Source organism: Juglans microcarpa x Juglans regia, chromosome 7D, assembly GCF_004785595.1.
Source record: "Juglans microcarpa x Juglans regia isolate MS1-56 chromosome 7D, Jm3101_v1.0, whole genome shotgun sequence".
NCBI lineage: Eukaryota > Viridiplantae > Streptophyta > Magnoliopsida > Fagales > Juglandaceae > Juglans > Juglans microcarpa x Juglans regia.
This window is the reverse complement of record NC_054606.1, coordinates 17,461,359-17,489,337: the sequence shown is the minus strand read 5'-3', so window position 1 is coordinate 17,489,337 and position 27,979 is coordinate 17,461,359. Positions and strand designations below refer to the sequence as shown.

Below are 27,979 nucleotides of genomic sequence, written 5' to 3'. Positions count from 1 at the left end.
TCTAAGTAGTGATTTTACAGTCCGAATACAAATGGTTAAACAAATTCTCCCCCCTCTCCCCCGCGCGCAACGATCACAATTTTGATTTTTAAAGAATTAAAAGGTTCCAGTAATTGTCTTTTCTTTTTATTCCTTCTCTTTGAATGGAATTAGCCACCGAACTCTTGTGCCATTCATAGTCTACTCGAGAATGATATTCTACTTGTGATTCAAAATCGTTAGTAGCCGGTAAATGGAAGCCAAAATCTGAATTATGAATCTCAGCAAAATCCTGGGAAAAATCTTTCGATGCAAAAAGCATACTCATCAATGGACATGCCCAATCTCCAACCTAGATCTTCCACCTCCTCAATTCCACCCCATCGCACTCAGCTTCACCCTCGCATGCACCTCTTCTCCCCTGCTCCCCCTAACCCTAAACCTTCCCATTCCCAAACCAAATGGCTCCTCCTCTTCGCGTCCATCTTCACCCTTCCTTTCCTCTTCTACCTCTTCAACACTGCCCAGAGGATCCACAAATCCTCCAAATTCTCCGAGCCCAAATCCACATTCTTCGGCGTGGTGATCAATGCCGGCTCCACAGGTTCACGCGTCCGCGTTTTCCAGTTCCTAGGTGAGGGCCGGATCCCGCTCATGGACGGGACTGGGTCGAGCTCCATGAAGATCCGGCCGGGGCTCGCTGGATTCGCCGACGACCCAGAGGTCTCCGGGGAATCAATTGGAAAGTTGATCAGGTTTGCAAGGCGCCGCGTCCCGAGGAAGGAGTGGAGCAACACTAAGATCCAGTTGATGGCGATTGCGGAGTTGGAGAATTTGGGTACGGAGCTTAGGGAGAAGATTATGGAGTCGTGTAGACGGGCTTTGAGGTCATCGGGGTTTCTGTTTAAGGACGAGTGGGCGCGTATCATTCAAGGTAATGCTATTTATACCGATTTGGCTGCTTGGATGATGTATAATGTAATCTTTGATTGAATTATTACTCATTTGCCTCAAATACCTGTATAATTCTTGGGTTGAGATCAGATACATAGATGTTAGATCAGATACATAGATGTTAGGTGAACAGACTAAGATGATTTTGTTGTCAGGAAATTGTGAAGTTTGAGAACTTCTATGCATGATGGAAGACAGTTCTTATTAGTCTCCTTTTCCTTAAACTGAACTTTGACGAATTGAATTTACTGTTATAGCAAGTATTTTTAAAGAGATAACTTCTTGTGATAGAGATCTGGGAAGAAATGGTTCCTCTTCATTAGAAACTTAATTTTGATAACTCCTAATGGTCTTGGGAATCGAGCTTTTATGAAGATGTAGAAGAAATAAATCATTGATTATCTCAATCAATCGAAAGAGGGATGTTTATAGGGATATATTAGAATGCATTAAAGATCACTGTGTTGGATATTAAATTATTCAATGAAATGAACGCTGATACATGTAAACTCATCTCCGAAGTGTCATCATTCACTTTCAACATTTTAGGATGCAGCACCCTGCCCATAAATTTTTTACAAATAAGGAAGGAGTCCAATTATCCAATTATCGTAGGTATCAGCTGATAAACATATTGGACTTGTTAAAGTGAGTCCACTTATGCATATCTTAATTGATTATGTTATGTATAATGCAAATGTATTGTGGCGTGATATATTCAGCCTGTTTGGTCTACCAAATTTATTAGCCATATTTCAACTTCTATAAATATGTTTATGTATAATTTGTTTCAGATCATCAGTCTATAGAATGATATTTTGTTATCCTAGGTTGAAAGGCCATTGCTTTTTATGCTTGTTGTTTAAGAGTTATCGTTGAAAGGCCATTGCTTTTTATGCTTGTTGTTTAAGAGTTACCTTTGTTGTAAATCACAAATGGGATGATCTGGAAACAGGTGAAGAAGAAGGTTTTTATGCCTGGGTTGCGGCTAACTATGCTTTGGGAACCTTGGGAGGTGAACCTCGTGAAACCACAGGGATAGTTGAACTTGGTGGAGCTTCTTTGCAGGTTATGCACCAAATATTTATTGACCTCAAGTTTAATAACTTTTATATGTAAAATGTATGCTTGCTTATGTGGCCATAAGTGTGGTACTCTTCTTGTTGTTGACAATTGGTTTGTTTAACTCATATTCGTAGGGCTATTATAACATGTACAACACCTATATAGATGCCATGTGAAAGAGTCTAGCTGTTACATAGAAAGTGGGCAATATTTATATGCTGTCTTCTTCCTGACCAATTTTTTTTTTTTGATAAGAGATAAATATTACATATATGAATGAAATAGGCATAGCCCATGTACATAGGAAGTATACAGAAGAACACCTAAATACATTCTAAATGCGATAAATTAAAGACAAGAAATCATGAACATTGCCCCCATGCAATACAATAGCGGAAAGCCAAGACAATAAAGCGTGGAACAAAATTCTTCAACATCTATGGTATATGTACATTTTTTTTTTTTTTATCAATTATGTACATTTTTTTTTTTATAAAAAATTCTTCTTCTTCATCAATTATCTACATTTTTTTTTTTTTTTTTATCATTGTTTGGATTCCTGTGTGTATATGCAAAGTTAGTTGTATATATGTTCAGTGTGATATGTCTACAACATCCATGCACTATGTGCCTAAATATGCAATTTGTGGAGCTGGCCTGATGATATAGCTGCATCCAAGATTTTCTATTTTGGACTGAAATGAATTTCTTGCCAGCACATGGTAAGAAACTCGTTTCAATATGTTGAACTGAAGTAGTTATTATGTCGTCCTATTTTTATTGGCTGTAACCTGTAATAATACTTGGGTTATTTGTTTTTGTAGAATTATAGAGAGATTTATGTTTAAGGATCTGTTCGCAATATTAGGGGCTAATATCTAGGAGATCTACAGCTAACAGATCAGTTTTTCTTATCCCATGATTTTAGGAGATTTGGTAGTCTGTTACCAAATCTGTAGATATAAGTATCCTGTTTTATAGCTTTCAGTTTTAGGTAGTTCTGATTTCCTTTCTAGATTAGCTGTAAATATCCCTAAAATAGATGAGCATTATCATCTATATAAAGAGGGGCCTGTAACCTTATTTTCTATATAGTGGAATCTTACTCTTTCCTTCCACAAACAAGATGGTATCAGAGCAATCTCTGAACCCTAATTCCCTCATATGACCAAATACAGGAAACGTGATTCAAGAGCTACCGTTTCCCAAATCACCTCCAATCAGGAAGCCATGGCTTCCAACAATGATAGTAACCTCATGCCCATTACAGGACACAAACTGAATGGGAACAACTATCTCCAATGGTCCCATTCCGTAATGATGTTCATATGCGGAAAGGGCAAAGATGATTATCTCACCGGAGATGCTGCCAAACCAAACAAGACGGATGAAAAGTTCAAAGTCTGGAATGCCGAGAATAATATGGTCATGTCATGGCTCATTAATTCCATGACAAATGACATTGGAGAAAACTTTCTTCTCTATGGAACAGCAAAGGAGATTTGGGATGCTGCCAAGGAAATATATTCTAACAATGAGAATACATCGGAATTATTCGAGGTGGAAAGTGTTCTTCATGACTTCCGCCAAGGAGAATTAACAGTGACTCAATACTTCAAAACTCTCAATCGGTATTGGCAGTAGCTAGACTTATTCGAGGAGCACAATTGGAGCTGTCCGAATGATGGAATCAGGTATAGACAAATAATTGAACGGAAAAGAATATACAAATTTTTGATTGGATTAAATAAGAACCTTGATTAAGTACGAGGAAGAATTTTAGGATCCAAACCACTACCAAATATCCGAGAAGCTTTTTCAGAAGTTCGGAGAGAGGAAAGTCGAAAGAAGATCATGATGGGATCTCAAGATTCTGTGACAAATCCTGAGAGTTCAGCACTTGTGGTGAGAGGGAATCCATCCAACAACAACAACGATCACAGACCAAAGAAAGGGCGACCATGGTGTGATCATTGTTGACGTCCTGGTCACACCAAGGACAACTGCTGGAAGATTCATGGCAAACCAGCAGATTAGAGGCCTTCCCGGTTTGCCAATGACAAAGAAGGACGAGGCAACCTTGCTTCCATGGATGAACAACCTCCACCCGAACCAACTCCCTTTAGCAAGGAACAGATAGAGATCTTGCAGAAAATGTTCAGCCAATCCTTGCTTGCACCAGCTCCCACTGTAGTTGGTACCGAATCCATGGCACAAAAAGGTAATTTTTTAAGTGCTCTAAATGCTAACAAGGAGAGACTCAGTCCATGGATTATAGACTCAGGAGCTTCTGATCATATGACTGGAGATGAGAAGCTGTTTTCAACTTACACCCCATGCTATAAAAATTTAACTGTGCGAATAGCTGATGGTTCACTCACAAAGGTGGTTGGTACAGGCTCAGTTCAAATTTCAGAGAACATCACTCTTGATTCCGTTCTACTTGTACCAAAATTAAATTGCAATTTACTGTCCGTTAGTAAACTCACTCGGGATCTCAACTGTGTTACTAAATTTGGCTCAAATCTGTGTGTATTTCAGGTCTTGGACTCAGGGAAGACGATTGGCAGTGCTAAGATGTGTTCGGGGCTCTATCTTCTAGAGGTTAATGATCCTCCTCAAGGAGCAATTCATCAATCAGATTGTTCAGTGTCCAGTAGTCCTGTTTCTCTGTCCGTGAGTCAGTCTAATAATGATAGTGCAATTATGTTATGGCACTATAGGTTAGGTCATCCAAATTTCTTGTATCTTGAGAAGTTGTTTCCTTCATTATTCCATAGTAAAAATCCAAATGAATTTCAATGTGAGATCTGTCAATTCTCTAAACATATTCGCAATTCTTATCCTAACAGATCCTACAAAGCATCTCAACCTTTTTCCATGATTCATAGTGATATATGGGGCCCTTCTAGGATAAAAAATGTTACTGGTTCTCGCTGGTTCATTTCATTTATTGATGATCACACTAGACTCACATGGGTTTTCCTCATGAAAGAAAAATCTGAGGCAAACCAGATCTTCAAAACCTTCAATACCATGATCCAAACACAATTCCAAGCAAAAATTCAAATTCTGAAAACTGACAATGCCAAAGAGTATTTCAATTCCAGCCTTAATGATTATCTCATGAGTCATGGTATTGTTCACCAAAGTTCTTGTGTTAACACTCCTCAGCAAAATGGTATTGCTAAAAGAAAAAACCGGCATCTTCTTGATGTGGCTCGGTCTCTTATGTTCTCTACCCATATACCAAAATATTTCTGGGGTGAAGCCATCCTTACTGCTGCATACCTCATAAATAGGATGCCAACTCCCTGTCAAATTCTCCTTTAGTCCTTTCCCACTACTCGTCTCATCTCCACCATCCCATTCAAAGTTTTCGGGTGTTCAGCTTTTGTCCATGTCCATCAACAACACCGAGACAAACTTGATCGTAGAGCTCATAAATGTATTTTCCTTGGATACTCTCCAACTCAAAAAGGATATAAATGCTACTCACCGGTCACTAAACAATTCTATCACTCCATGGATGTCACCTTCTTTGAGCAACAACCTTATTTCCCCAAATCTGATATTCAGGGGGAGACTAATTTTATCCTAGAATATCAGCTTTGGGATATTGAAGAATCACCTCATGTCTCTCATAATTCTGACCAAACTTGCCCGTCACTAAATCATGAATCACTTCCTTCTCAAAATCTCTCCCTTGAGTCTTTTTACTTCCTGGAACCTCCTACTCAAGATCAAGCCAACAATCCACCTCAAAATCTGGACACACCTCAAAATCTGGACACTATTCAATCAACAAAGAGTGATGAATTGATTACCTACTCAAGGAGGAGAAAGAACCAAAAGGAGATGGAACAACAAGCATCTCTTGAGCAAACCCAAGAGTCTGACTCAAGTCCTAGACCAAGTGAAGATCCACCAGGTAACACTAATCCTGAAACTAATGATGACAGTGGCCTTCCTATTGTTGTGAGAAAAGGGGTAAGATCATGCACAAAACATCCGATATACACATTTGTGTCATATGAAGGATTGTCACCGAAGTTCAAAGCTTTTGTTGCCAACCTTGACAACATCAAAGTTCCTAATAATATACAAGAAGCTCTCGGCTCACCAGAATGGAAATCAGCAGTGTATGAAGAAATTCATGCACTAGAGAAAAATGGAACTTGGGAAATCTCTGACTTACCAACCTGGAAACGCCTAGTAGGCTGCAAATGGATCTTCACAGTAAAATATAATGAAGATGGGAGTGTTAATCGGTTCAAGGCACGGCTGGTTGCAAAGGGATTCACCCAATCATATGGAATCGATTATGAGGAGACATTTGCTCCTGTAGCCAAGTTAAACACAGTTCGGGTTTTATTATCCTTGGCTGCAAACCTTGATTGGCCTCTCCACCAACTAGATGTCAAGAATGCCTTTCTAAATGGGGACCTAACTGAAGAAGTGTACATGGAAATTCCCCCCGGATTTGAGACACAAACTACATGCAACAAGGTTTGTAAACTTAGGAGATCTCTATATGGGCTCAAGCAATCTCCAAGAGCTTGGTTTGAAAGATTCACAAAGGTAGTGAAGAAGCATGGCTACTCTCAATGTCAGATGGACTATACACTATTTGTTAAACACTCTTCTGCAGGAAAACTTGCTGTCCTCATGGTGTATGTGGATGACATAATCCTAACAGGAGACTATGAAGAGGAAATCTGCACCATCAAAAGTTTACTAGCTGCAGAATTTGAAATCAAGGACCTTGGGAATCTTAAATATTTCCTAGGTATGGAGATTGCAAGGTCAAGAAAGGGAATCTCTGTCTCACAGAGAAAATGTCCTAGATCTCTTAAAAGAGACTGGAATGCTCGGGTGTAAGCCGGTAGATACTCCTATGGATCCAACTATCAAACTAGGAGCTAAGGAAAATTGTGCACCCGTGGACAAAGGAAGATACCAAAGAGTAGTAGGTAAACTAATATACCTATCTCACACACGACCAGACATTGGATTTGCTGTTAGCATGGTAAGTCAGTTCATAAACAATCCAAATGAAGAACACATGGAAGCTGTGTATAGAATCCTGAGATACCTGAAACTAACACCAGGTAGAGGATTATTTTTTGAGAAGAACCAAAGAAGAGATATTGAAGTGTTCAGCGATGCAGATTGGGCAGGATCAGTACAAGACCGAAGATCAACTTCAGGATATTGCACTTTTGTGTGGGGAAATTTGGTCACTTGGAGAAGTAAGAAGCAGTCAGTGGTGTCAAGAAGCAGTGCAGAAGCTGAATTCCGGGCAATGGCACACGGTATTTGTGAGGGAATTTGGTTAAAAAGGGTGCTAAAGGAATTAAAAATTTCAGATGAAGAACCTATGAAAATGTTCTGTGATAATCAATCAGCAATCAGCAATCAGCATTGCCAAAAATCCAGTTCATCATGATAGAACAAAACATGTGGAAATTGATCGACATTTTATAAAGGAGAAGATAGAGGAAGGAATAATCAAGATGTTGTACGTGCCTACATGTCTTCAGACAGCAGACATCCTTACCAAGGCTCTATCGAGAAAGGTGTTTGATGATCTGAGTTCCAAGCTGGGGTTAATTAATATTTACCGCCCAGCTTGAGGGGGAGTGTAGAATTATAGAGAGATTTATGTTTAAGGATCTGTTAGCAATATTAGGGGCTAATATCTAGGAGATCTACAGCTAACAGATTAGTTTTTCTTATCCCATGATTTTAGGAGATTTGGTAGTCTGTTACCAAATCTGTAGATATAAGTTTCCTGTTTTATAGCTTTCAGTTTTAGGTAGTTCTGATTTCCTTTCTAGATTAGCTGTAAATATCCCTAAAATAGTTGAGCATTATCATCTATATAAAGAGGGGCCTGTAACCTTATTTTCACAATCTCTGAATCCTAATTCCCTCATATGACCAAATACGGGAAACGTGATTCAAGAGCTACCGTTTCCCAAATCACCTCCAATCAGGAAGCCATGGCTTCCAACAATGATAGTAACCTCATGCCCATTACAGGACACAAACTGAATGGGAACAACTATCTCCAATGGTCTCATTCCGTAATGATGTTCATATGCGGAAAGGGCAAAGATGATTATCTCACCGGAGATGCTGCCAAATCAAACAAGACGGATGAAATGTTCAAAGTCTGGAATGCCGAGAATAATATGGTCATGTCATGGCTCATTAATTCCATGACAAATGACATTGGAGAAAACTTTCTTCTCTATGGAACAGCAAAGGAGATTTGGGATGCTGCCAAGGAAATATATTCTAACAATGAGAATACATCGGAATTATTCGAGGTGGAAAGTGTTCTTCATGACTTCCGCCAAGGAGAATTAATAGTGACTCAATACTTCAAAACTCTCAATCGGTATTGGCAGCAGCTAGACTTATTCGAGGAGCACAATTGGAGCTGTCCGAATGATGGAATCAGGTATAGACAAATAATTGAACGGAAAATAATATACAAATTGTACTCTCAACATTTTGCCTTGAAGATGTGCATGAGACCCTTTGAACCCAGCCAAGAAAAAGAAGTTTACTGTGCATTCTTTCTATCATATCTTTATACCCAGGAGAAAAACTTTCCATCGGAGGGGTATTTGGAAAACTAAGGCGCCTAGAAAGGTATCGTGTTTCCCTTGGATAGACTCCTTAGAGAAGTTTCTGACCATGGATAACCCAAGGAAATGTCATATTATAGTAGCTAATTGTGCTGTTTGTGCAGAAGTATTGTGGTCTGTAGACCACTTTTTAGTCCACTATGAGGTGGCAAGAACCTTGTGGAATGACTTAATTGGTAGTGTTTGGGTTATGCCAAGAAGGTTAGTAGATTCTATGTAAATTTGAGAATGTTATATAGCTGTTTTCAAATTACAGCGATATGAAAGATGGCTACTATATATTGAATGTGTGGTTTCTGGAGGGAAAAGAATGATAGAAATTTAGAAGACCGCTGATGGATGGTGCAAGAACTTAAAATTTTCTTCTTCAATTCTCCACTGTTGGTAGCCGTTAAAGATTTTAACCAGCCTAGTCTTCATGATCACCTGTATTGGATCATATGTGACACATGTAAATCTTGCCCCCTCCCCCCTCCTTTTTTTAAATCGTATGACTATGTATGGTTTTTTTAGATTTTATAATTTATGGAGTGCTGCTTCATCTGTAGATGAGAAATTTTATTACAATTAGAGATGTTGAATTGATATTGGAACTACTCAATTGCAGGTTACATTTGCTACAAAAGAAACAGAACGACTACAATCTACAAGATTTGTCAAATTGTCTGGAGTTATTTATTATCTCTACACTCAAAGCTTTCCAAAACTCGGTCAGGTGTTTCCCATGTAATTACAATTGTAATAGAAAAATACTTTAACCTATTCTGATTAGTTTATGTTTGTGTGTGCATGTGTGTGTAGAATGGTCTCTCTGACAAAAGTCTTGGGCTGATGCTTGTCACTTGGTCCTTAATATAATAAAAGGAAGAAAAGGAAACAAACCCATGAGTTGAAACTTTTAGATGGAAAGAAAACAGAAAAGAAAATCCCAATTGTTAAATGTTTTCAATGTCTCAAAAACGCTTTGTATTTCTCCCTTTCCTTTAATATCTTTCATTTTTTATTTTTTTTTTATTTACATAGATCTAATTTTCTCTTTTTTTTTTTTTTTTTTTTTACTTAATGAATAATATTGTTCCTGTTTGAAGATTATATGGGCTTAGTTGGGTGATTCCTTGTTGGGTGGTAGAGCTGTTAGCTTGTTGGATGGGGTGGGTTGGTAACAATCATAGCGAGACCCTGTTGAAAATGATCCCAATGTTTGAAATTTTCTTGGTTTCTTTAATCAAGCATTGAATTGATATTTGATGTCATGGGACTATGAAGTACAACTAAAATGTTAAAATGTTTGAAATTATTGATTATTTTCTGTAAAATTAATTACATTGCTCTTTTACTTGTATAAAGGGTGAATGTAAGCTTTTATTTGTGTGATGTACTTACTCATCAAAAAATTTGTGTGATGTACTTGAAGCTGGAAGAAAGCTTGGAGCTGGCATAATAGCAATTTTTGTTAGGGATATAATGATGTAGTTTTGACAGCTGAAGTAAGATACCAATAGTTCGAGTGAACTTGGGGTACTTGCTATTTTCTATAACGTGGGTAGTGGAAGGTTCTTTTACAAAAAAAATCTGACCATGCTTTCTTGTATAGGATGCTGCTTGGGAATCATTTCATGAGGCTCACAATTCTAGACAACTGGCATCTTGTGAGTTAAAACTTCCCTTTTTATAGCACTGTGAAAGCAAACATGAGTTCGGTACTTGAATACTGACAGTCATTTAAATAACTGCTATGGGATAGTTGCAAGACTTTCAATTACTTGCATGATAATTAGTCCTGAAGCTTGGTTTAGAATTAAGATTGATAAAATATTGTGTTTTGCATGTGAGGGAGGTTGGCATAATGCGTGAATATTATTCTTGTTCTTGTTCATCTTCTTACAGCCCCTAAATGGTCTGAAGCTTTTCTCTGTAGTTTTTCCTCTTTTGTATCCTCAAATTAAGCCCCTTTTTCTTACATAGAAAAATCCTAAGGCCAACCATAAGTTCTCAAACTTGGCTGTTGTCCCGGTATTCCTGCAACCTATTTGCTTCAAGAAACAGCTGATGTTTATGGGTTCCCCATTACCCTAGTCAACCTTTGCATCCAAACGCTGCCTTCCAAAATTCTGAACCCATCTACACATTCTCTAACGTTTAGCCCACCACAATCACACATGGACAGATGCCCTAAATCTATCCCTTTTCAAAGCGTCTCAAATGAACTTGAAAATTAGATGTCATGCATAATGTTCTATTTGAGGATTCAATAATGTTAATAAGTTGTTGCTAATTGTTTAGTTTATGTGTTTTGTTATGCAGTTTCAACTTCTAGTGATGGCATTGCTGGTAACCCCTGCATTCCCAAAGGATATAAGTTATCCTTGAATGCCAGCCATGCAAAGCTTTTGGAACTGCATCCGGCTGGAAACTTTTCTGCATGCAGATATGAGGCACTGGCATTGTTGAAGAGTAAAGAAGGTGGCAATATTTTTTGCAATTTTGGCATGATGCACTTGAATTTTTGTCATTCAAATTTGATTTTCTTCCAAATATTATTTTCTGTTGACCTGAAGTTTGAATCTTTGATTTGATACTTTGGCTGAAGATGGGCCTTTATCCACCCTTTCTTTATTGCTCAAGAATAGTGTTTTAATTTGTAAAATAACGTCCAGCCGGTTGTTTATTCCCCCTTTGGCAGAGGTATTATGATTTAGAGACATTATTGATAGAAAATTAAACAGAGGAAGTGAAGTACTCACATAATATGGTCAATGTTGATGACGAAAACAAAACTTGTCTAAGAATTTGCCTCACACTTACTGCCACTGTTTGGCTTTTCTTTGTTTTTAGCTTATAGAAGGATATTGATGTTGTGGAGATGGAACATTGCTTAGCTTGTTGGAAGCAGCTAATTTATCCAAAGGTGGGTAGGTCACTTTATTAAAAAGTATTCTTTCTAACTTGCCAACTTATTTCCTCTCTTTTCCCCATCCCTGTTTGTAGCACCTCCTCTCTATAGGGTTAGGAATATCACATCATAACTATATATAGCACCAGGTATAACAGATCCATATTTCTCTAGCTAGTATGGGCTAGGTGTTTTCTTCTATACGTCCAATGTACTTGGTTACTCCTATTGATATATATATATATATATAATATTTTTATTTATAAAAAAAATCCATATTTCTAATGCCTCAAACATAACCGAAATTGTTTTTTATTAAAAATCATAATTTCAAATGTAGCATGCTCAAATAAGTTGAAACTAACAAATTCCCTCAATTTCATCATTTTAACATCAATTGAATTATAAGTACTATGTGTAGAACACTTATAAGAGCTTAGTTTGGTTCTAATCTCTCCTACTGCTTCTGGCCTGCAGACTCATCATGATCATCACTTAGGACATTAGAAAAAAAATCTATAGCAGCTGCCCAAAGAACAATATTTGAAAAAGAAAATTTTAAGCTCATTCTGTTTGCGAATCTCAAAATCAATATTGTTCATTTCCCTCCAAATACACTACATCAAGCAGTGGAGAGAGCTTCACACCAGAACCTTGAGGGCACAGATGACTCTAAAAGAAGGGTGCGGACAACATTGAGAAGGTGACGGTTCTTTCTTTCAGCCACCCCATTTTATTGTGGGGTTGAAGGACAAGACCGTTGAGAGATTATGCCATTAGTTTGCAGAAATTCCTGAAACACATGAGACATGTACTCACCCCCATTGTCAGAGCAAAGGATTTTGATATTGGCAGAAAATTGAGTCTGAATATGAGCATGAAAGAGCTTGAAAACAGAAAATACTTCATCTTTAGAACGTAGGAAATAAATCCACGTGAACTGACTATAGTCGTCAATAAAAGTGACGAAATACTTGTAATGAGCATGAAAAGTAATTGGTGCCATACCCCACACACTATGTATCATATCAAAAGGCTGGACTACTTTTGGTGTGAGTGCGAAATGGCAGAGTTTTACTTTTGCCAAGTCAACAAGAATTGCAATCAAATTGAACAACAGTAAGAGATGGTGACTCTTTATTCCCAAGTAAACTAGAATTTAGCAAATCATGAAGTACATTAGACTTTGGATGTCCTAAACGTTTATGCCATGCTCGGTAATCAACATGAGTAGAATTACAAGTGACAAAGGGCAAAGAGAAACATGGATACAAAGGAAATTGGAGAGGAAGAAGACGTCCTACTTTAGGCCCCCTCGCGATCATCTTCCCTTATTGTTGATCCTGCACAACACAACCAGATTTAGAGAATGCCACTTTACAATCATTGTTTAGTGGTAAGACCAGGAGAGACAAAGGCATCGGTTAGAGAAGGAGAAACATCACCGGTGGCCGTGATAGGTAAATGGTTGCCATCAACAGTATGAATCTTGAGATTTCTAGAATATTTGTTTATATTGGTAAGGAAATGAGCATTGTTTGTCATATGATGGGAAGCCCTGGAATCAAAGTACCAAGGAGGTGATGTAGAGAAGGGTTTACCTGAAAGTCCTAAAGCGGAGAATGCAGAAATGATCATTTGTTAAATCATTTCAGGGGTCACGAGTTGAACAGGAGCACTTTGTGTCAGAGATGCTGTATCCATAGAACTACCAGTACTAGAAGATGCAACTGAGGCAGTATATATGCTATTTCAGATCTCTTGGGGGTCGGGTAGGGCATTCCTTGATAATATGGCCATTCTTTTTGTAGTAGTTGCAGAGTTTTTTGGGACAATTTGATGCGAAATGGCCAATTCCTTTGCACCAAAAGCATTGAACAATGCTCATGTCCCTGCCTCTTGGCTTGCCTTGTGCTGCATAAGCCACAAGAACAGAGGTGGATCTACGTTGTTCCATGGTGGTTTGAGTGAGAAGGCGCTGCTCCTCACGAAACAAATCATTGAGGCATGCATCCAAGGAGGGGACAGGTTCTCGGTTCATAAGATTAGACCTGGTGCCTTCAAATTCAGGTTTCAATTTCATGAGAAATTAATCCCTCTTAGGTAGCATAGATTAATCAGTATATTCAACCCAAAGATTCATGAAGCTAGAGTAAAAATCAGAGATAGAGAGATTGTCCTGTTGGAGATTGGCCAAAGTCATGTTCAAGCTGGAACCGAGCAGTGTTGTGCTGACTGTAGAGCTTTTTCAAGCAAGTCCACGTCTCGGCTGCAGTCTTGAAGGGTCGAAGGTTCAACATGATGTTGGATAGATCCTAGAATCCACACATAGATTTGAGCATCCTTGACCTTCCACTTGGCGTGCTGATCCTTGTCTTTGTTTTTGTCAGGAACAGGGTTGCTGCCATCAACATGGCCACATAGATCCTTGCCTTTGACAAATATCATGAAGTGGAATGCCCAGGCTGAGTAGTTTTTGCCATTAAATTGAACCAAGAAGGCATCAAACTTATCTGAAGACATGAGGCCAAGAGAACTTGATCAAGAATAACCAAGAACAAGAGACTGAACTAGGGCTGAGTTGGACTTGAGAACAAGAGACACGTGAGAAGAACAAAGACTGAACTAGGGCTGAGTTGGACAAGAGATATGTGAGGATTCAGAATTGTGGCTTTAATGCCATGTAAACTTAGAGAGCTTTGAGCAAAAGTATATTTCTCTCGGTGGAGAATTCCCATTATATATAGAATACAAGTTGATCTTCAGCCCTTAAAATCAGCTAAACTACCATATACATATCTGTCTAAAGATAGCCTACAACTAGTATATCCTAATTAAGGAAAGAATAAAAGATTTACAAACATAGAAGATAACTGTCAAAGCTGTACAAGGCATAGAATCTGCTGACTTTAAATGGCTAGCTAATTCTGTTGGCACATTTCACTACTATTCACAAACCATAGCACTACTATTTATAGAGTTCTCATATCATCTCATTACCCAAACATGCCATAAGCTATTCGACCGTCATCATTGATACCGGATTGAAATGGAGGTGAAGGAAACTCAACAAACACACAAAGAAATGAAAGATAGGAGTTCACCACCCAAGAAATAACACCAAAGGGATATAGAATATCGCCACCCAATGGATTAAAACAAGGGATACAGAACTATAGGAATTCACCAATCTTAAGGATTATACCAAAGAGATACAGAATTACAAGAAGGAGAATTCTCTCTTCTCACAAAGCCAAAGGTCGATTCAATTCATAAACTCTAGTCTACTCTACACTTACAAACACAAATACTTATAGAAGCTTAGAACAACCCTCTAAGCATAGGATTGAGAATAAACTAAAGACAAGCATGCTAAATTCATGGGAAAGTAGTCAAGGGGACAAAGCATGCTATCAAATGTCAAGTAGGAAGGAAAAAGGATCCTGAAATTTCGGGCAGCCCCAACCACTCCAGTTAAAACGGTCATATCTCCATGTGCACACCTCTAAATTGACTAAAACTTGTCTGGTTGGAAATATGACGTCTTGAACTTCAATTTAGTCATAAAAAAGTCTTAAAATGGATATATATTGGGCCGGTTATGATGGACTTAAAACCCAATCGGTTGTTGCATCATGATCACTTCCATTGGGGCTTCAGCTTTGCTTACTTGACATGATGTTATGTGACTATTGTTGGACATACCCGTGTCAATCATCTTAGTAGCATTGTTCCTCCTATGCAAGTTAGCCACTAGATGAAAGAATTTAGTACACTTGTTGCCCTCTCTTAGCTATAAAGCGTTTGATTTTTGCCTCCAAGACACCATCTCCATCAACATAACCCTTTCAAGAGCAATAATCACTTGGTTTTTCTATGGCCTTTCTGCTTTAGATGGCGCTCTCTCCTCTTAGCCTTCGAAGCCTACAGGCTACAACTCCTACAAGGACTTATCAAGGAAAAATAAAAGCTCCTCCAAAAACTTCTTCTAATGCTCCACATTTCCAAAGACTTGTTAATTACAAGTCTAAGTCATTCTTCAATGCATTTTGTTTGCTAGTGAAAGTAAAGCTCGGAGAAATGGTAGGATGGCCACGATTGCCTAACCTTATTGAGAAAACCTTTTGCTTTTAACAACATATTCTCAAATTGGAAATACCTTCTACCTGCTCAAAGACTTCAATAGTCTAAGATACTGGAGAAATGATTCGAGCAAAGTTTGGGTAGTCTCTTTTGACACATCAGGAAAGTACGCTTCCCAATATGGGGATATGACGAATCTATCAATTCTATACCAAGAATGGTTATCTCGATTACTAGACCACGTGAAGGAGACCCATTTAGGGAAATATCAATAAGATCCTATTCATAGATGAGTATAAGAAATCCACCATTGTGGAACAAAGATGAGTTTCGCCTAATCTTTCACTTGAAAATTGAGTGACATTGAAACCCTGTTGATACACCACGGCATTTCCCACCTACCACTAAGACCAGCGAGCTCCAACAAATACTTCCTTTCACTATCGGAACTTGCCTCGTAGATGCCCACAAAAGTCCACAAGATACCATCTTCTACATTTTTAAAGGAAAAAGAACTCTAGGTGGTTGGCTTAAGTGGTAAGGGCCTTGGTCTTGGTGGTCTCCACCCTCTAAGGTCTAAGGTTCGAATCCTCTTGGGTGTAAACAATTTCTAGAGGCCATCAGACTGTGGGATTTTCCCTTGAATTACTTGAGGTGCACTTGTTGGAAACTCTTTGTCAAGGGCCTGTGCACCACGAGATTAGTTGGGACAGTGTTCTTGGACACTCGGTGCCAAAAACAAAATCCACAATAAAATGTTCCTCACATTCTTCAAGTTTCTCCCCCATAGTATTATCCCACATTAACAAGATTCCACCAAATGCACTTATGGAAGGCAATTAGGTCCTACCTGCATGACACACCCCACAAGTCTCAAACAATTCTTCGAGGGACAATTTCCAGCTTGGTTTCTTGCAAGCAAACAATATCTACCTTCCATTGACGGTGAAGGTTTTTAATTTTAAGGTGCTTGGTGGCCTTATTCAATCCTCTCATGTTTCGAGAAAGAATCATAGTCTTAATAAAGAATCCAACAATGCCCTCCCTTTGGTATGGCCGTGACTAGAGCTCCCCACCCCTTGAATCGTAATCAATGGAACAAGTGAATCATTTTAGTTCTTTATTCCTTTTTAAACTCGATTTTGATATAGAGGCTGGTCCATGATGAGAACGTCATGTGTCTTCTACAACATGGAAGAGATATTGTCGCTGCAGTCTTGTTCTTTGGCAATAGTTCTTGAGTGTCGATGTGATGTTTGTTGAGTCTACTCCCTACTATCCAAATGTTTCCTTTTCAGATATACTCTCATGCTGGCTGCTTCACCCAGTCCACTCCCAATTCAATCCCTACCTGGTATTTTCTACCCATCTAGAGTCATCTCCTCCATCCTCTTCACCTACTCCACATATGCATTATCCTTATGGTCTTTAGAGCCCAGTGATCTCACCTAAATTGGACTCCTTTCCAATTGATATTTAAAAAGATAATTGTTTTTGTGCCATGCAACATCCTATTATTTAGTTTGTATATACTCGTTCTTTGTTCTTTTGCCTTTGCTGCTTTATTTCACATCTCTCTAGTGTTTCCATTCCAAAGGCTATAGGATGTCTTATCTGACATATCGGGTAAACTCCTCCCAGACCCTGCAGATTTTCTTCCATAACTCAACCCATAGCCTGGTGCTAGTAAAAAAATAATAATCAAATTAAAACTCAGCCTCATAGCTTCCATTCATCTCATTAGAGCTCCAACCACTCCACATACTACTCCATATTCATCTCTTGTCAAAGATGTTTACGAATTGCGATTATTGTACTTGATGGTGCACTTCAATAAGCATTTTTATAATGTCAAGTGGCAATGAATTTGAATCATTGTGAAACCCAAGGGGTCAGAGATTTCAAAAAATTCCTCTGCTTGGTCTTTATTGTATAACTTTCATAAAGGAACATTTGAGCTTATCCTATTTAAGACCGGGACTGCTCTTTGGATGTGCAGAGGTAGATATAAAATTTAAACTTTTCAGAAAATTTAGTATTTTCTTCTTTTACATTGTTTGTGCACTTTGTTTTTTGAGTTTCAATTTTGGCTTCTTGAATATGTGCAAATACATTTCCCATGGAATATATAACATTGATGTTATTAGGGAGCACATTTTAAAGTGGAATGTTTATAGTAAACTCTATCCTAATTTCGAATCCGGAGGTATTCAGTGATGTCTATCTATCTGAAGACTTAAAGGGCATGGAAGTGATTTTGGTAGAAAGATTGTTCGATGCTGAAGAGAAGTTGTGGAAGGAAATGCTTGTTGGTGATTTGGAAAGGAAAACCTTGACGGAGAAAATATGTTGGAGACAAAAATCAAGTGTTATGGTTTCAGAACGGGGATAAATGTACAAAGTTTTTTAGAGTGGTCAATTCACCAAGGAACAATACTCCATACCTGTTAATGGCATAGCTTCTTCTGATCCTTTGTAGATTAGCAATCACATCATGCAATTTTATAAAATCTGTACTTGGAACAGTTCACTTGGAGACCAAGTTGGATGGACTTCACTTTACTTTGCTTGAGGAGGATGAAGACTGGTGATTGGAAAGACCCATTTGGGAAACTGAGGTGTGTGAGGTAGTGACAGCCATGAATGGTAAAAAGGCAAATTCAATGGAGTCCTTATTGCCAGTGAATGTCTGGATAGTAGATTGAAGTCGGGGGAACAAGGACTGTTGTGTAAGTTGGACATTGAAAAGGCATGTCATCTTGTATAATGGGGATTTCTAATGTACATGTTAAGAAGGTGCGGCTTTGGGGAGATGGTGTGGTTTGATTGCCTGATGTACCTCTTCAGTACGATTCTTAGTCTTGGGCCATGGTTTTTGTCCCATGGGGTCTATTTAGCAGCTCAAGAGGTCTTTAACAAGGGGACCCCTTATACTCTTTGCTTTTTGTTATTGTTTTTTTTTATAAGTAAAAAAAAAAAAAAAAAAAAAAAAAAAAAAAAAAAAAAAAAAAAAAAAAGAAAAAAACACAACAACAACAACAAAAAGCAAAGAGTATAAGGGGTCCCCTTTTTTTATTGTTATGGATGCTTTGAGTATGCTACATTGCGGAGAGGGTTGATATTGGGCTTTCATGTGGGAGCAAGGAATGGATTTCAACTTAGTATCTTTCACTTATAATTTGCTAATGACACTTTAGTATGTTGTGAGGCAAGTCATGTCATCTCTGATATTTACGCTATATATTCCTATGCTTTGAAGCAGTTTTTGGTTTTAAGATCAATTTGGCCAAATCAGAATTGCTTTTATTTGTTATGTTGAGAATGTAGCTAGTTTGGCAGATATCCTTGGATGTAGGATCTCGATCTTGCCAATGATTTATCTGGGTCCTCTCTTGGGAGCTTTCTGAACGGGTCATAGACAAGATGGACTGCCGCTTGGCTGGTTGGAAACGCTTGTACTTGTCAAAGGGTGTAAGCAGGACTTTGATCAAGAGCACGTTATCCGACTTACCTATGTATAATATATCATCATTTCCATTTCCCGTTGAGTTGCAAATCATCTTGAGAAGCTACAATGTGACTTTTTGTGTGGAGTCATGAGCATAAGATATATCTTGTGAAATGGAGAAAAGTGTGTTCGTTGGTGTTAGAAGGTGGGTTGGGGGGTGAGAAACTTATTTCTTTTAATTGAGCGCTTTTGAGGAAATGGCTATGGGGCTTATGAGAGAGATTCTATGGAGGGTGCTTATGGACATAAAGTGGTAGTTTGGGTGGCGGTTGGTGTTCTCTTGAAATAAACGATCTTTTGGAGTGGGGCTTTGGAAGAGCAATAGAAGGCGTTGGGGGAGTTCTGTTGTCTTACTAGATTTGTGGTGGGAGTAGGGTCCAAGATCGGCTTTTGGCATGATGTGTGGTGTAGGGACCGACTCTTGAAATATGCATTCCCAGATTTATTCCGAATCGCACACTTTTAAGGATGCTTTGTGATATATCACTATAAACTCTCACACAATTCTCTCCATTGGCATGTTAATTTGCTAGAGAGGCAAATGATTGGGAAGCGGATCTCCTCATTGCTTTTTGATTGGTTGTATTTGAGTTGGGTGGGAAGCAGCAATGATGATAGATTGGTATCAGGCCCATCTAAGAAAAGAGTGTACACTGTGAAGTCCTTCTACAATGTCGACCTCTTTCCCTTGGAAGCTTATTTGGAGGTACAAGGCTCCCCCTTGGGTGAAATTCTTTGTGGACAGCGACATTGGGGAGCATTCTTACATTGGAAAATGTGAAGAAGCTGCGTATAGTAGCAATTAATAGGTGTTGTATGTGTAAGAAGAATTAGGAAACATTGGATCACCTTCTCTTGCCTTGCTTTATGGAAAATGATTTTTTGCCTATTTGGGATAGAGTGGGTGATGCCTTTTTGGGTAGTGGATTTCCTATCATGTTGGAAAGCATAGTTTAAGAGCCATCAATATGCATCATTGTGGAAGATGGCACCGCTTGATGTTGTGGTGTATTTGTAGGGAAAGACATGAGTGTTTTTTCGAGGATTGCAAGAAAACAGTGTTGGAGCTCAAGTCTTCCTTTCTTGATACTCTGTATGATTGGATAATGGTCCACAATAGTGTAGAGTAATCTATTTCTACTTTCCATGGCACGTTTTCCCTTTGCTAGTTATTAATAGTCTTTCCTCATCAAAAATTTTTGTAGTCTTTTTAAATCAAAACATTAAGGTGTCTTTTGGATTCGAAAATGAGTTGAGATGGGTTGTGAATAGTAGTGAGATTTGTGAGTTAAAGTTGATGAATAGTAATGAATAGTAGTGAGATGAGTTGAAATGAGTTGAGATGGATTGCGAATACAAACCTCTCCTAAGACTCCTGTAGAAGGGACCCAGATTTTAGCATGGTTGTGTGTTTACACTTTTGCATGTAAAAGTATGAAGTTACCACAAATTGTAATTCCTTGAATTGCTTCTAAATTAGTTGGGGAGGGATGCGGCGGATGTGAGTTGTTTGTTCATGATCTATGGATCTGCCTTTTGTCTGTCTTTAGCGGAAGTTTTTAGTTGGACTACATGCTCATCCTACTAGGGTTATTAAGGTAAGCTGGCAACTTAAAAGACTACAGCCGAGAAAACTTCTAAACTAATTTTGTTTCATCTCTGAAAAATAGCACTCTGATCAAAATCCGAGAATAAACCTAAGGCATGATCTTGGTAATTAGAATTTTATATTCATGATCAGAATTGAGAACTCAGTTTAATTGAACTACTGACTTAATTTCTATCAAATTGGGGTTTGCTCTATGGATCATCCATATTCATCAAAATCGGCTACATGTATCATTTTCCACAACTCTTTCCCATCTAAAATCACTCTCTGGTACCACATGATGTGGCATATGTTTCATCACAGCTTCTGTCCATGCTGAAATTCTAAAATAATGTGATCAATTCTTAGATTCACACGAATGGTACAAATGCTAATGTAGTAGATACCTTAATGGCATATATGTCACATCCAATAGTATAACATAATTAAACCTCTATTTCAAACATTTGCATCTCCTTTTGCCACTATTCTTTTTTTCTTAGAAATCTTCTTTTGTGTAACTATTGGATTTTAGATTTCACAATATTCAAGTAGACTGTCTTTTTTACAGTTCTGCATTTTAATGCAGATAAATGCTTGCAGCTGCCTTGCAAAATTGTTTCATCCATCTTTTCTGAGTTACCAGGCAAGCCAATTTCTTCGGAAAACTTCTTATTTACTTCTGAGGTTTGTGACAATGACATAACACAATTGTAACAATTTAGTTTATAGTACTACATGCTTATTACATTCATAGTCAATGAATGCAACTTGTTGAGGTGAAAATGTCTGATTACCTAGTATAATGTAGATCAAATGTAGCCTATAAGTTATAGTTCATATGGCACCACCTCCCTCCGGAAGAATGCTGGACTGTGAAGGGTGAGTCCATAGGTTCAAAAGCCACAGAGTAAGTTATAAATCATTTAAAAACAAAACCCTCTAGTATTTAAGTTGAACTGTGTGGGCCTCTAATTTGATTGACGCATAGCATCAGAAATGGAACCCAGTGGATTTTTTTTTATAAGTGTGGATTCATACCATAATGAGATCAGCTATTTACGTTCAACTAAGAGTTTTAAATACAGCAATTTACAAATTCTTTTAAAGGATCTAAATATTTTTTTGGTGATTTCTGAAATATATATTAGTAGTTTGGTTCAGGCTTGCAACATTTGATCTTTTCGCACAGAACTCTGATGCTCTATTAATGAGCACTTGATCTTTTCCCATAGATGTCAGATCTGTCTGACATAGGGTTAGAGTTTTGACACCAATGCTGGAGCAGGATCTTTACTTTCAGCAACAGAACATGAGTAAAAAGGGACTTCAGGTCAGGTTTAGGTAGAAGGCTATGGTGCTGTAATTATAGACAAAAGATCAGTATTAATTTGTATTTAGGGGCTGGAATAGTCATGATAAACTAAAATGTAGCCAGACCAGACGTTAGAATGAAAGGAGAGGATGGAAGAAATTTAGGCATCACAGCTGGGGATGCATCAATTTCAATGTATCGCATAAATTTCACACTATAAAAACAAAAGAGGCTGAAATAATTTTCTTCTTTCATTGAAAAGTTACGATGCTTAGGTTTTCTAGTTCTAATAGGAATTTACCACCAATGGGACAAAGGGTGAGATCGTCAGTTCAAGACTTATTGGGTGTGTCTAACTGAAAAAAAATGAAATAACTGAAAGGTTACTACTGTTTCATTTTGCTGTTCCTCAATTCCTTTTCTTGTCGTCCCAACAAGACTACTCTGCTTGGTTGATCGCTATTACTGACTTCAGCAAATTTAATTATTAAATGAGTCAGTTGTGACCACAAAATTATAATCAAAGCAAACGATAGAGCTTCTATAAAGCTTGGTGTTTTTTTCTAAGCAAGCTTGATGTATAATATTTAACAGTGTTGCCTGGACGGATAGGCCTTTCAACGAGACAGAGGTTTATGAAGTGGTAAGAAAGATGGTCAAAGACTAAGCACCTGGCCTAGATGGCTTCTCTATGGGATTCTTCCAATCCTCTTGGGAGGCGGTGAAGGATAATTTGATGAAGGTTTTCTGGGAATTTTTTTCATTTGGTAAGTTCGAGAAAAGTCTCGATGCCACTTTTATTGCACTTATTCCCTAGAAGATTGGGGCTTTGAATGTTAAAGATTTCCGGCCTATTAGTCTCATGAATAGGGTGTATAAGATTATCTCCAAGGTTTTAGCTAACCGCTTGTGGGAGGTCTTGGGAGGATTATTTCAAGACCCCAAAATGCCTTTCTAAAAGGAAGACATATTGGATCTAGTACTAATCGCCAATGAATGGCTAGATAGCAGATTAAAATCAAAAGAATCGGGTGTTCTATGCAAGCTTGATATGCAGAAGGTGTATGGTCACGTCAACTGGGATTTCCTATTATACTTGCTTGGGAGGTGTGGATTTGGGGAGAGATGGTGCTCATGGATTAGATATTGCATCTCGACTGTGAGGTTATCGGTTTTGGTGAATGGCAATCCAATTGGTTTCTTTACCAATTCATGCGGCCTAAGACAGGGTGATCTGTTGTCCCTACTTCTCTTTGTCATTGTTATGGAGGCACTTAGTAGGATGATATCCGCTATGGTTGACAATGGCTTTATGGTTGGATTTTTTATTGGTGACACCAATCGGGGGGCACCCTTAACATTTCTCATTTGTTGTTTGTAGATGACACCTTGGTATTTTGTAAGCTAGACCAAAATCAGATTTATTAATTAAGGGCTCTCCTACTTAGCTTCAAAGTTGTGTCAGTATTGAAGGTGAATCTATCCAAATCTGAGCTGGTCCCAGTTGGAAATGTTCGTAACCACCGGCAATTGGCCAACATTCTTGGATGCAGGGTCTCCTTACTCCTCATGAAATACCTTGGCCTTCCTTTGGGAGCCTCTTTCAAGCTAAATCTATATGGGATGAAGTTGGAAGAATTTGGATGGAATACCACAAATCTCAACTGTGTGGAAGATGGTTCCTATATGTATTCTTTGGTGCCTTTGGAAGTAACGAAATTATCGGACTTTTGAAGATAAGGAGCAAACATTGGAGGAGATTAGATTGTTCTTTGTTAAAACTTTGATCCTATGGGCGAGTGTTATAGATTGTAATGGCTTAAATTTTCATGATTTTCTTGTTTCTATCTCTTCCTCTTAGCTAGGTATAAACTCTTGTATACCCCCTTGTGTACTTGGGCTCTGCCTATTCTTATTAATGCAAATATCTTTTACTTTTCAAAAAAATATTTAACAGATAAGAGGATTGCATGAATAAAGGGTGGGGGGACCCCCGACAAACATCGCTTTACAATTAGTACAACACAAAAGAGAATAAAAGGTGGCCACTACGAACAAATAAATGTTCTCTACACTCCCCCCCCCCCCCCTCCGCGCGCCAAGGGGAGCTGCACTAAGGCCTGGTTTGTATTCACAACCCATCTTAATTCATCTCAACTCATATCACTACTATTCACTACTATTCAACAACTTTAACTCACAAATCTCACTATTATTCACAACCCATCTCACTACTATTCATACCCATCTCAACTCATCTTCGAATCCAAACGATACCTAAGTGGCAGTTTTCGTACAATCCGACAAGCGAATTGTAGATCCAGGGCCAAAGACCATGGTGGTTGGTGTGGCCGCACTTCGTTGTTCTAGAAAGACTCTTGAGGAGATCCACTTCCTCGTCTTCATGATTTTGTGGTGAAAGGTGACAACTTTTATGTTACAGATTGAAAACCAAACTCCATTGCATTATTCGTAGTCGCAAAACTCCACATTCTTCCAAAGGAATAAGTGTGGTTCTCGCGCCAGGGGATGAAGTGAAAAAGTGTGGGGCTCTAGGGTTGTGGCAGAAAGAGACCACCAAGTGATTACAGGAGTGGTGGTGATCATCGAATGGGAACGGTTTGAATTTTTTGACTTTACTTTTTGGATATAAGGGTATCCCAGCTTTTAGGTTTAGGAAAATCAAGATAGAGTCGAATATGGTCTGATTACAGATTGGGTGAACTCGGGAGGCATCAGAATCTGCACCAGCGCTGCGACTCATGCACTGGTCAAATTGCGGCCATGATGGTCAGATCTAGAAGATTAGAGGGTGGGGAATCTTTTGGGCCGGCGAATGTGGCAAATTGGGCTCTGAGGAAGGGACGTGCATGGGCCCCACATGGCACTTTGGGCCGTGCATGAGCAACACACACCCATCGTTTTGGCACACCAACCCTTGTATGGTGCGTGCATCTTGGTTTGGCCGTAAAGCTGCAGATCATTCTTTTTCGGCCTTGGAGGAAAAGGGACAACAAAAACAACTAGAAAGCTGGAAAAAATGGACAGAGTAGAGAGATATGACAAGGGGAGGAGGGGGGAGCGGGGAGGAGGGAGCCAAAACTCCCACCTCCTCTCCGGCAGAAAACTGGCAAAGAAAGTGGTTGAAAATGGGTCTCGGGGTCTTAGAGGAAGAGGGGGTCTCGGGCACGTCTTCACAACATACTGGTTCTGAGCTTGATTAATTTTCTGTTCCCATAAAGCTTGGTTTAACTTGTATGAAATCATATAAACTCGAATAATTCTTATTTATTATTTTTATAATATAAATTTTAAATTTACGATGAGAATATCTTATGTATTTAAAAAAGATAAGATAAAATCATATTCCTATGTGATACATGTCGTTTGGATCAATATTAATACCATCGTTGATATATGCATTTAAAAATTATATTAAGATATTTATTAAAAGCCAAAGTTTGTCACAATTTGTAGATGAAGTTAAAGAATATAATATAAATAATCTATATTGTTAAAATTAATTAGCTTGTGAACAAGGTCGAACACATTTGAAAACTAAAAGAGGTTAAGGGCCAATCCACTTTCCTGAGGGTTGCCTTTGTATAGTTGTCAACTCCAAATTAGCGGTTTAACCAAAGTCCGTACCTTGCTGATACATGTCATTTGAGCTGAGTTCATTCGTGGTGAGTTTCTCTTGTGCACCCAAGACTTTTGAGTACTTGGTATTGGGTCAAAGTATTGTTTTGAAAGTGCGTGGATGCAAGCAACATTACCAATGTTGTAATACACGTTGTAGATGCTCCTCCACTTTAGCAGTGCCAAGATAAATTACAGGGAACTGATATTGTTTGATAAGTAGAAGAACCAATGTTGTAACATTCCCACGAGCTAAAAGTGGGCTCAGTTTCTTTGGGCACATCTTCAACTAGGTGACGATGGTCCTTTGACCTTCAAAAATATCCCTACATATTTGGCCCGCAAAACGTGTCTTTTCCCATTCAGATTAGCCGTCATGGGAGTGTTGAATGAAGATTCAGATGTGACTAACTAGATGTAGAAGGAAATTAATTCGAACCTAGCCAGCCATAATAATTGCCGAAACCACAACAGAAGTAGATAGTAGCAACAGCCAACAATGGGAACCTCCTGCAGTATACCAGCCACTGAGAACTCAAGAACCCACCTTCAACTGGATGGAATGAAAGAAAAACATAAAAGCTTGCCAATAGAAACGTAGTTAAGGAGACATAGACCTACCAATAATAATCAGCGAGATTCAGATATTAACTAAGGGTTGAATTTTACTTGGAAACCAATAGATCCAATAATTAAATCAAAACTAAACCCAGCTGGACCTTCAAACACATGTATGTACTGCTAAACCATGAAGAATAGGAGAGAAGTAAACTGAATAGGAGCAAAATCAAAACATTGTATAATTCAGTGAACAATGTGTTGGCATTGGAGACGAGACTTCTAATCTCACTTAAAATAACTGAATTTACCAGTTAGTGAACAATGTGTCAATGCCAAAGCATATTTGCGTACTCTTTTTTTCCCTTCAATTTTTTAATAACCTTAGTTGAGTACTTTTCCTTGCCTCTATGTTGTACAGTTTTTTGGGCTCTTTCCTACGGCATCTTTGTTGGGGTTGGAGGCAGCTGGTCAACACTATTGTGAAGATGATTGGAGTAAGCTGAGAATTCAGCATCGTTATATTGATGACTTGGATTTGTCAAGATACTGCTTCTCTTCAGCGTATATGATGGCCCTATTGCATGACAGCCTTGGAATCCCTATGACTGAAAAGAGGTATCATTTCTTTTGGATGCAGACCAAATTGTTTTCACTTTCTAGTGGCAAACAGAATTCATCCAGATGTTACTGGTGGGAAAAAAGAGAATAGCATTCATACAGATGTCAACAATTAATGCCTAATGCATAGGGTGGTATAAACTGAAATGCCTAATACATTCATCTGTACTTTAAAAATTAATCAAGTTGAATCAACTTGCTAGTGCCCAGACTGTTCTTGGTATCATATTAAACTAGTTTAATTCTTCAGAATGAAAAAGTATTTGCTCACATTTCTCGTACATTGTACACATCTTCTGAATATTATTAGTGTTGAATAGGGATTTTCACTGATCATGCAAATTTGTATAAAGATAGATAGCCAAGTTCTCGGTTGCTAGCTTAAAACTTTCTTCAAATATGGTATAGATGTGTTCTGATGCTAACAACTGTATAGTTGGACCGTTGGAGCTTCTAGTTGAGGCCTAATTTTAGAAATGTATTGGATTTGGTATAGAAGAGGCAAGTATTTTTTTCCCCGCTATCAGAAATAAAAATCCGTGATATTGTGGTGAAAATAACTATTCGTAGGGTTGGATTTGCAAATCACACTGGAAGCATTCCCCTCGACTGGACGCTTGGAGCTTTCATCAGCCAAACAATGTCAGAGCCACTCCAGTTGGAACCTGGTAACCTGGGCCAGATTGTTGGAAATGAATCAGTCACATACTTCTCCTTGTTTGCATTTCTATTAATAGCTGTACTTGCCACATTCTTTGTACTGCGATGGCGGAAACCACAATTAAAGACTATCTATGATCTAGAGAAAGGGCGCTATATTGTCACTCGTGTCCCTAGGTAAATTACCCACCCAGCTTTTTTCTACTCTTTGTTCATTTGGAAGGAATCTCTGTAAATTCATTAGAAAATTTGAGAGCACTATAGCACCAATGAGTTTTATTGCTTGAAAAGACCAACCACAATGTCCACAATATACAGGGAATACTGCAAGGCACTCGCTCCCCTATGATTTTGTAATGATAGTAATGCGTTATTGCGGAAGTTCAAGTGATTTGCTCTTTAGTTTGGGCAAGGATGTCACTCACTTATGATTATATACATTGCTTGATGATATTTG

The 27,979-nt window shown here is 38.3% G+C and overlaps 2 protein-coding genes across 2 annotated transcripts; both read left to right on the top strand.

The window, feature by feature from the left end:
* Window positions 1–37: 37 nt before the first annotated feature.
* Window positions 38–27,975, top strand: LOC121239564 (probable apyrase 6). Its single transcript, XM_041136830.1, has 8 exons — window positions 38–913; window positions 1,889–2,001; window positions 9,265–9,372; window positions 10,252–10,306; window positions 10,962–11,120; window positions 21,319–21,416; window positions 26,663–26,859; window positions 27,433–27,975. The coding sequence occupies exons 1-8, from the start codon at window positions 289–291 to the stop codon at window positions 27,701–27,703; spliced, it is 1,626 nt and encodes a 541-aa protein (XP_040992764.1). The 5' UTR covers window positions 38–288; the 3' UTR covers window positions 27,704–27,975.
* LOC121239568 lies at window positions 2,822–9,245 on the top strand. The gene is made up of 2 exons (XM_041136836.1): window positions 2,822–3,170; window positions 7,946–9,245. Exons 1-2 carry the CDS (start codon window positions 3,163–3,165, stop codon window positions 8,646–8,648), a joined length of 711 nt encoding a protein of 236 aa, XP_040992770.1. The 5' UTR covers window positions 2,822–3,162; the 3' UTR covers window positions 8,649–9,245.
* Window positions 27,976–27,979: the final 4 nt, after the last annotated feature.

What these genes read in the sequence shown, in the direction of transcription:
- LOC121239564 (XM_041136830.1), top strand. Translation starts at nt 289, where the DNA reads ATGCAAAAAGCATACTCATCAATGGACATGCCCAATCTCCAACCTAGA. An exon ending in ATTGTTGAAGAGTAAAGAAG is followed by an intron (nt 11,121 to 21,318) that starts GTGGCAATATTT and finishes ATTTTAATGCAG; the next exon opens with ATAAATGCTTGCAGCTGCCT. An exon ending in ACTTCTTATTTACTTCTGAG is followed by an intron (nt 21,417 to 26,662) that starts GTTTGTGACAAT and finishes TATGTTGTACAG; the next exon opens with TTTTTTGGGCTCTTTCCTAC.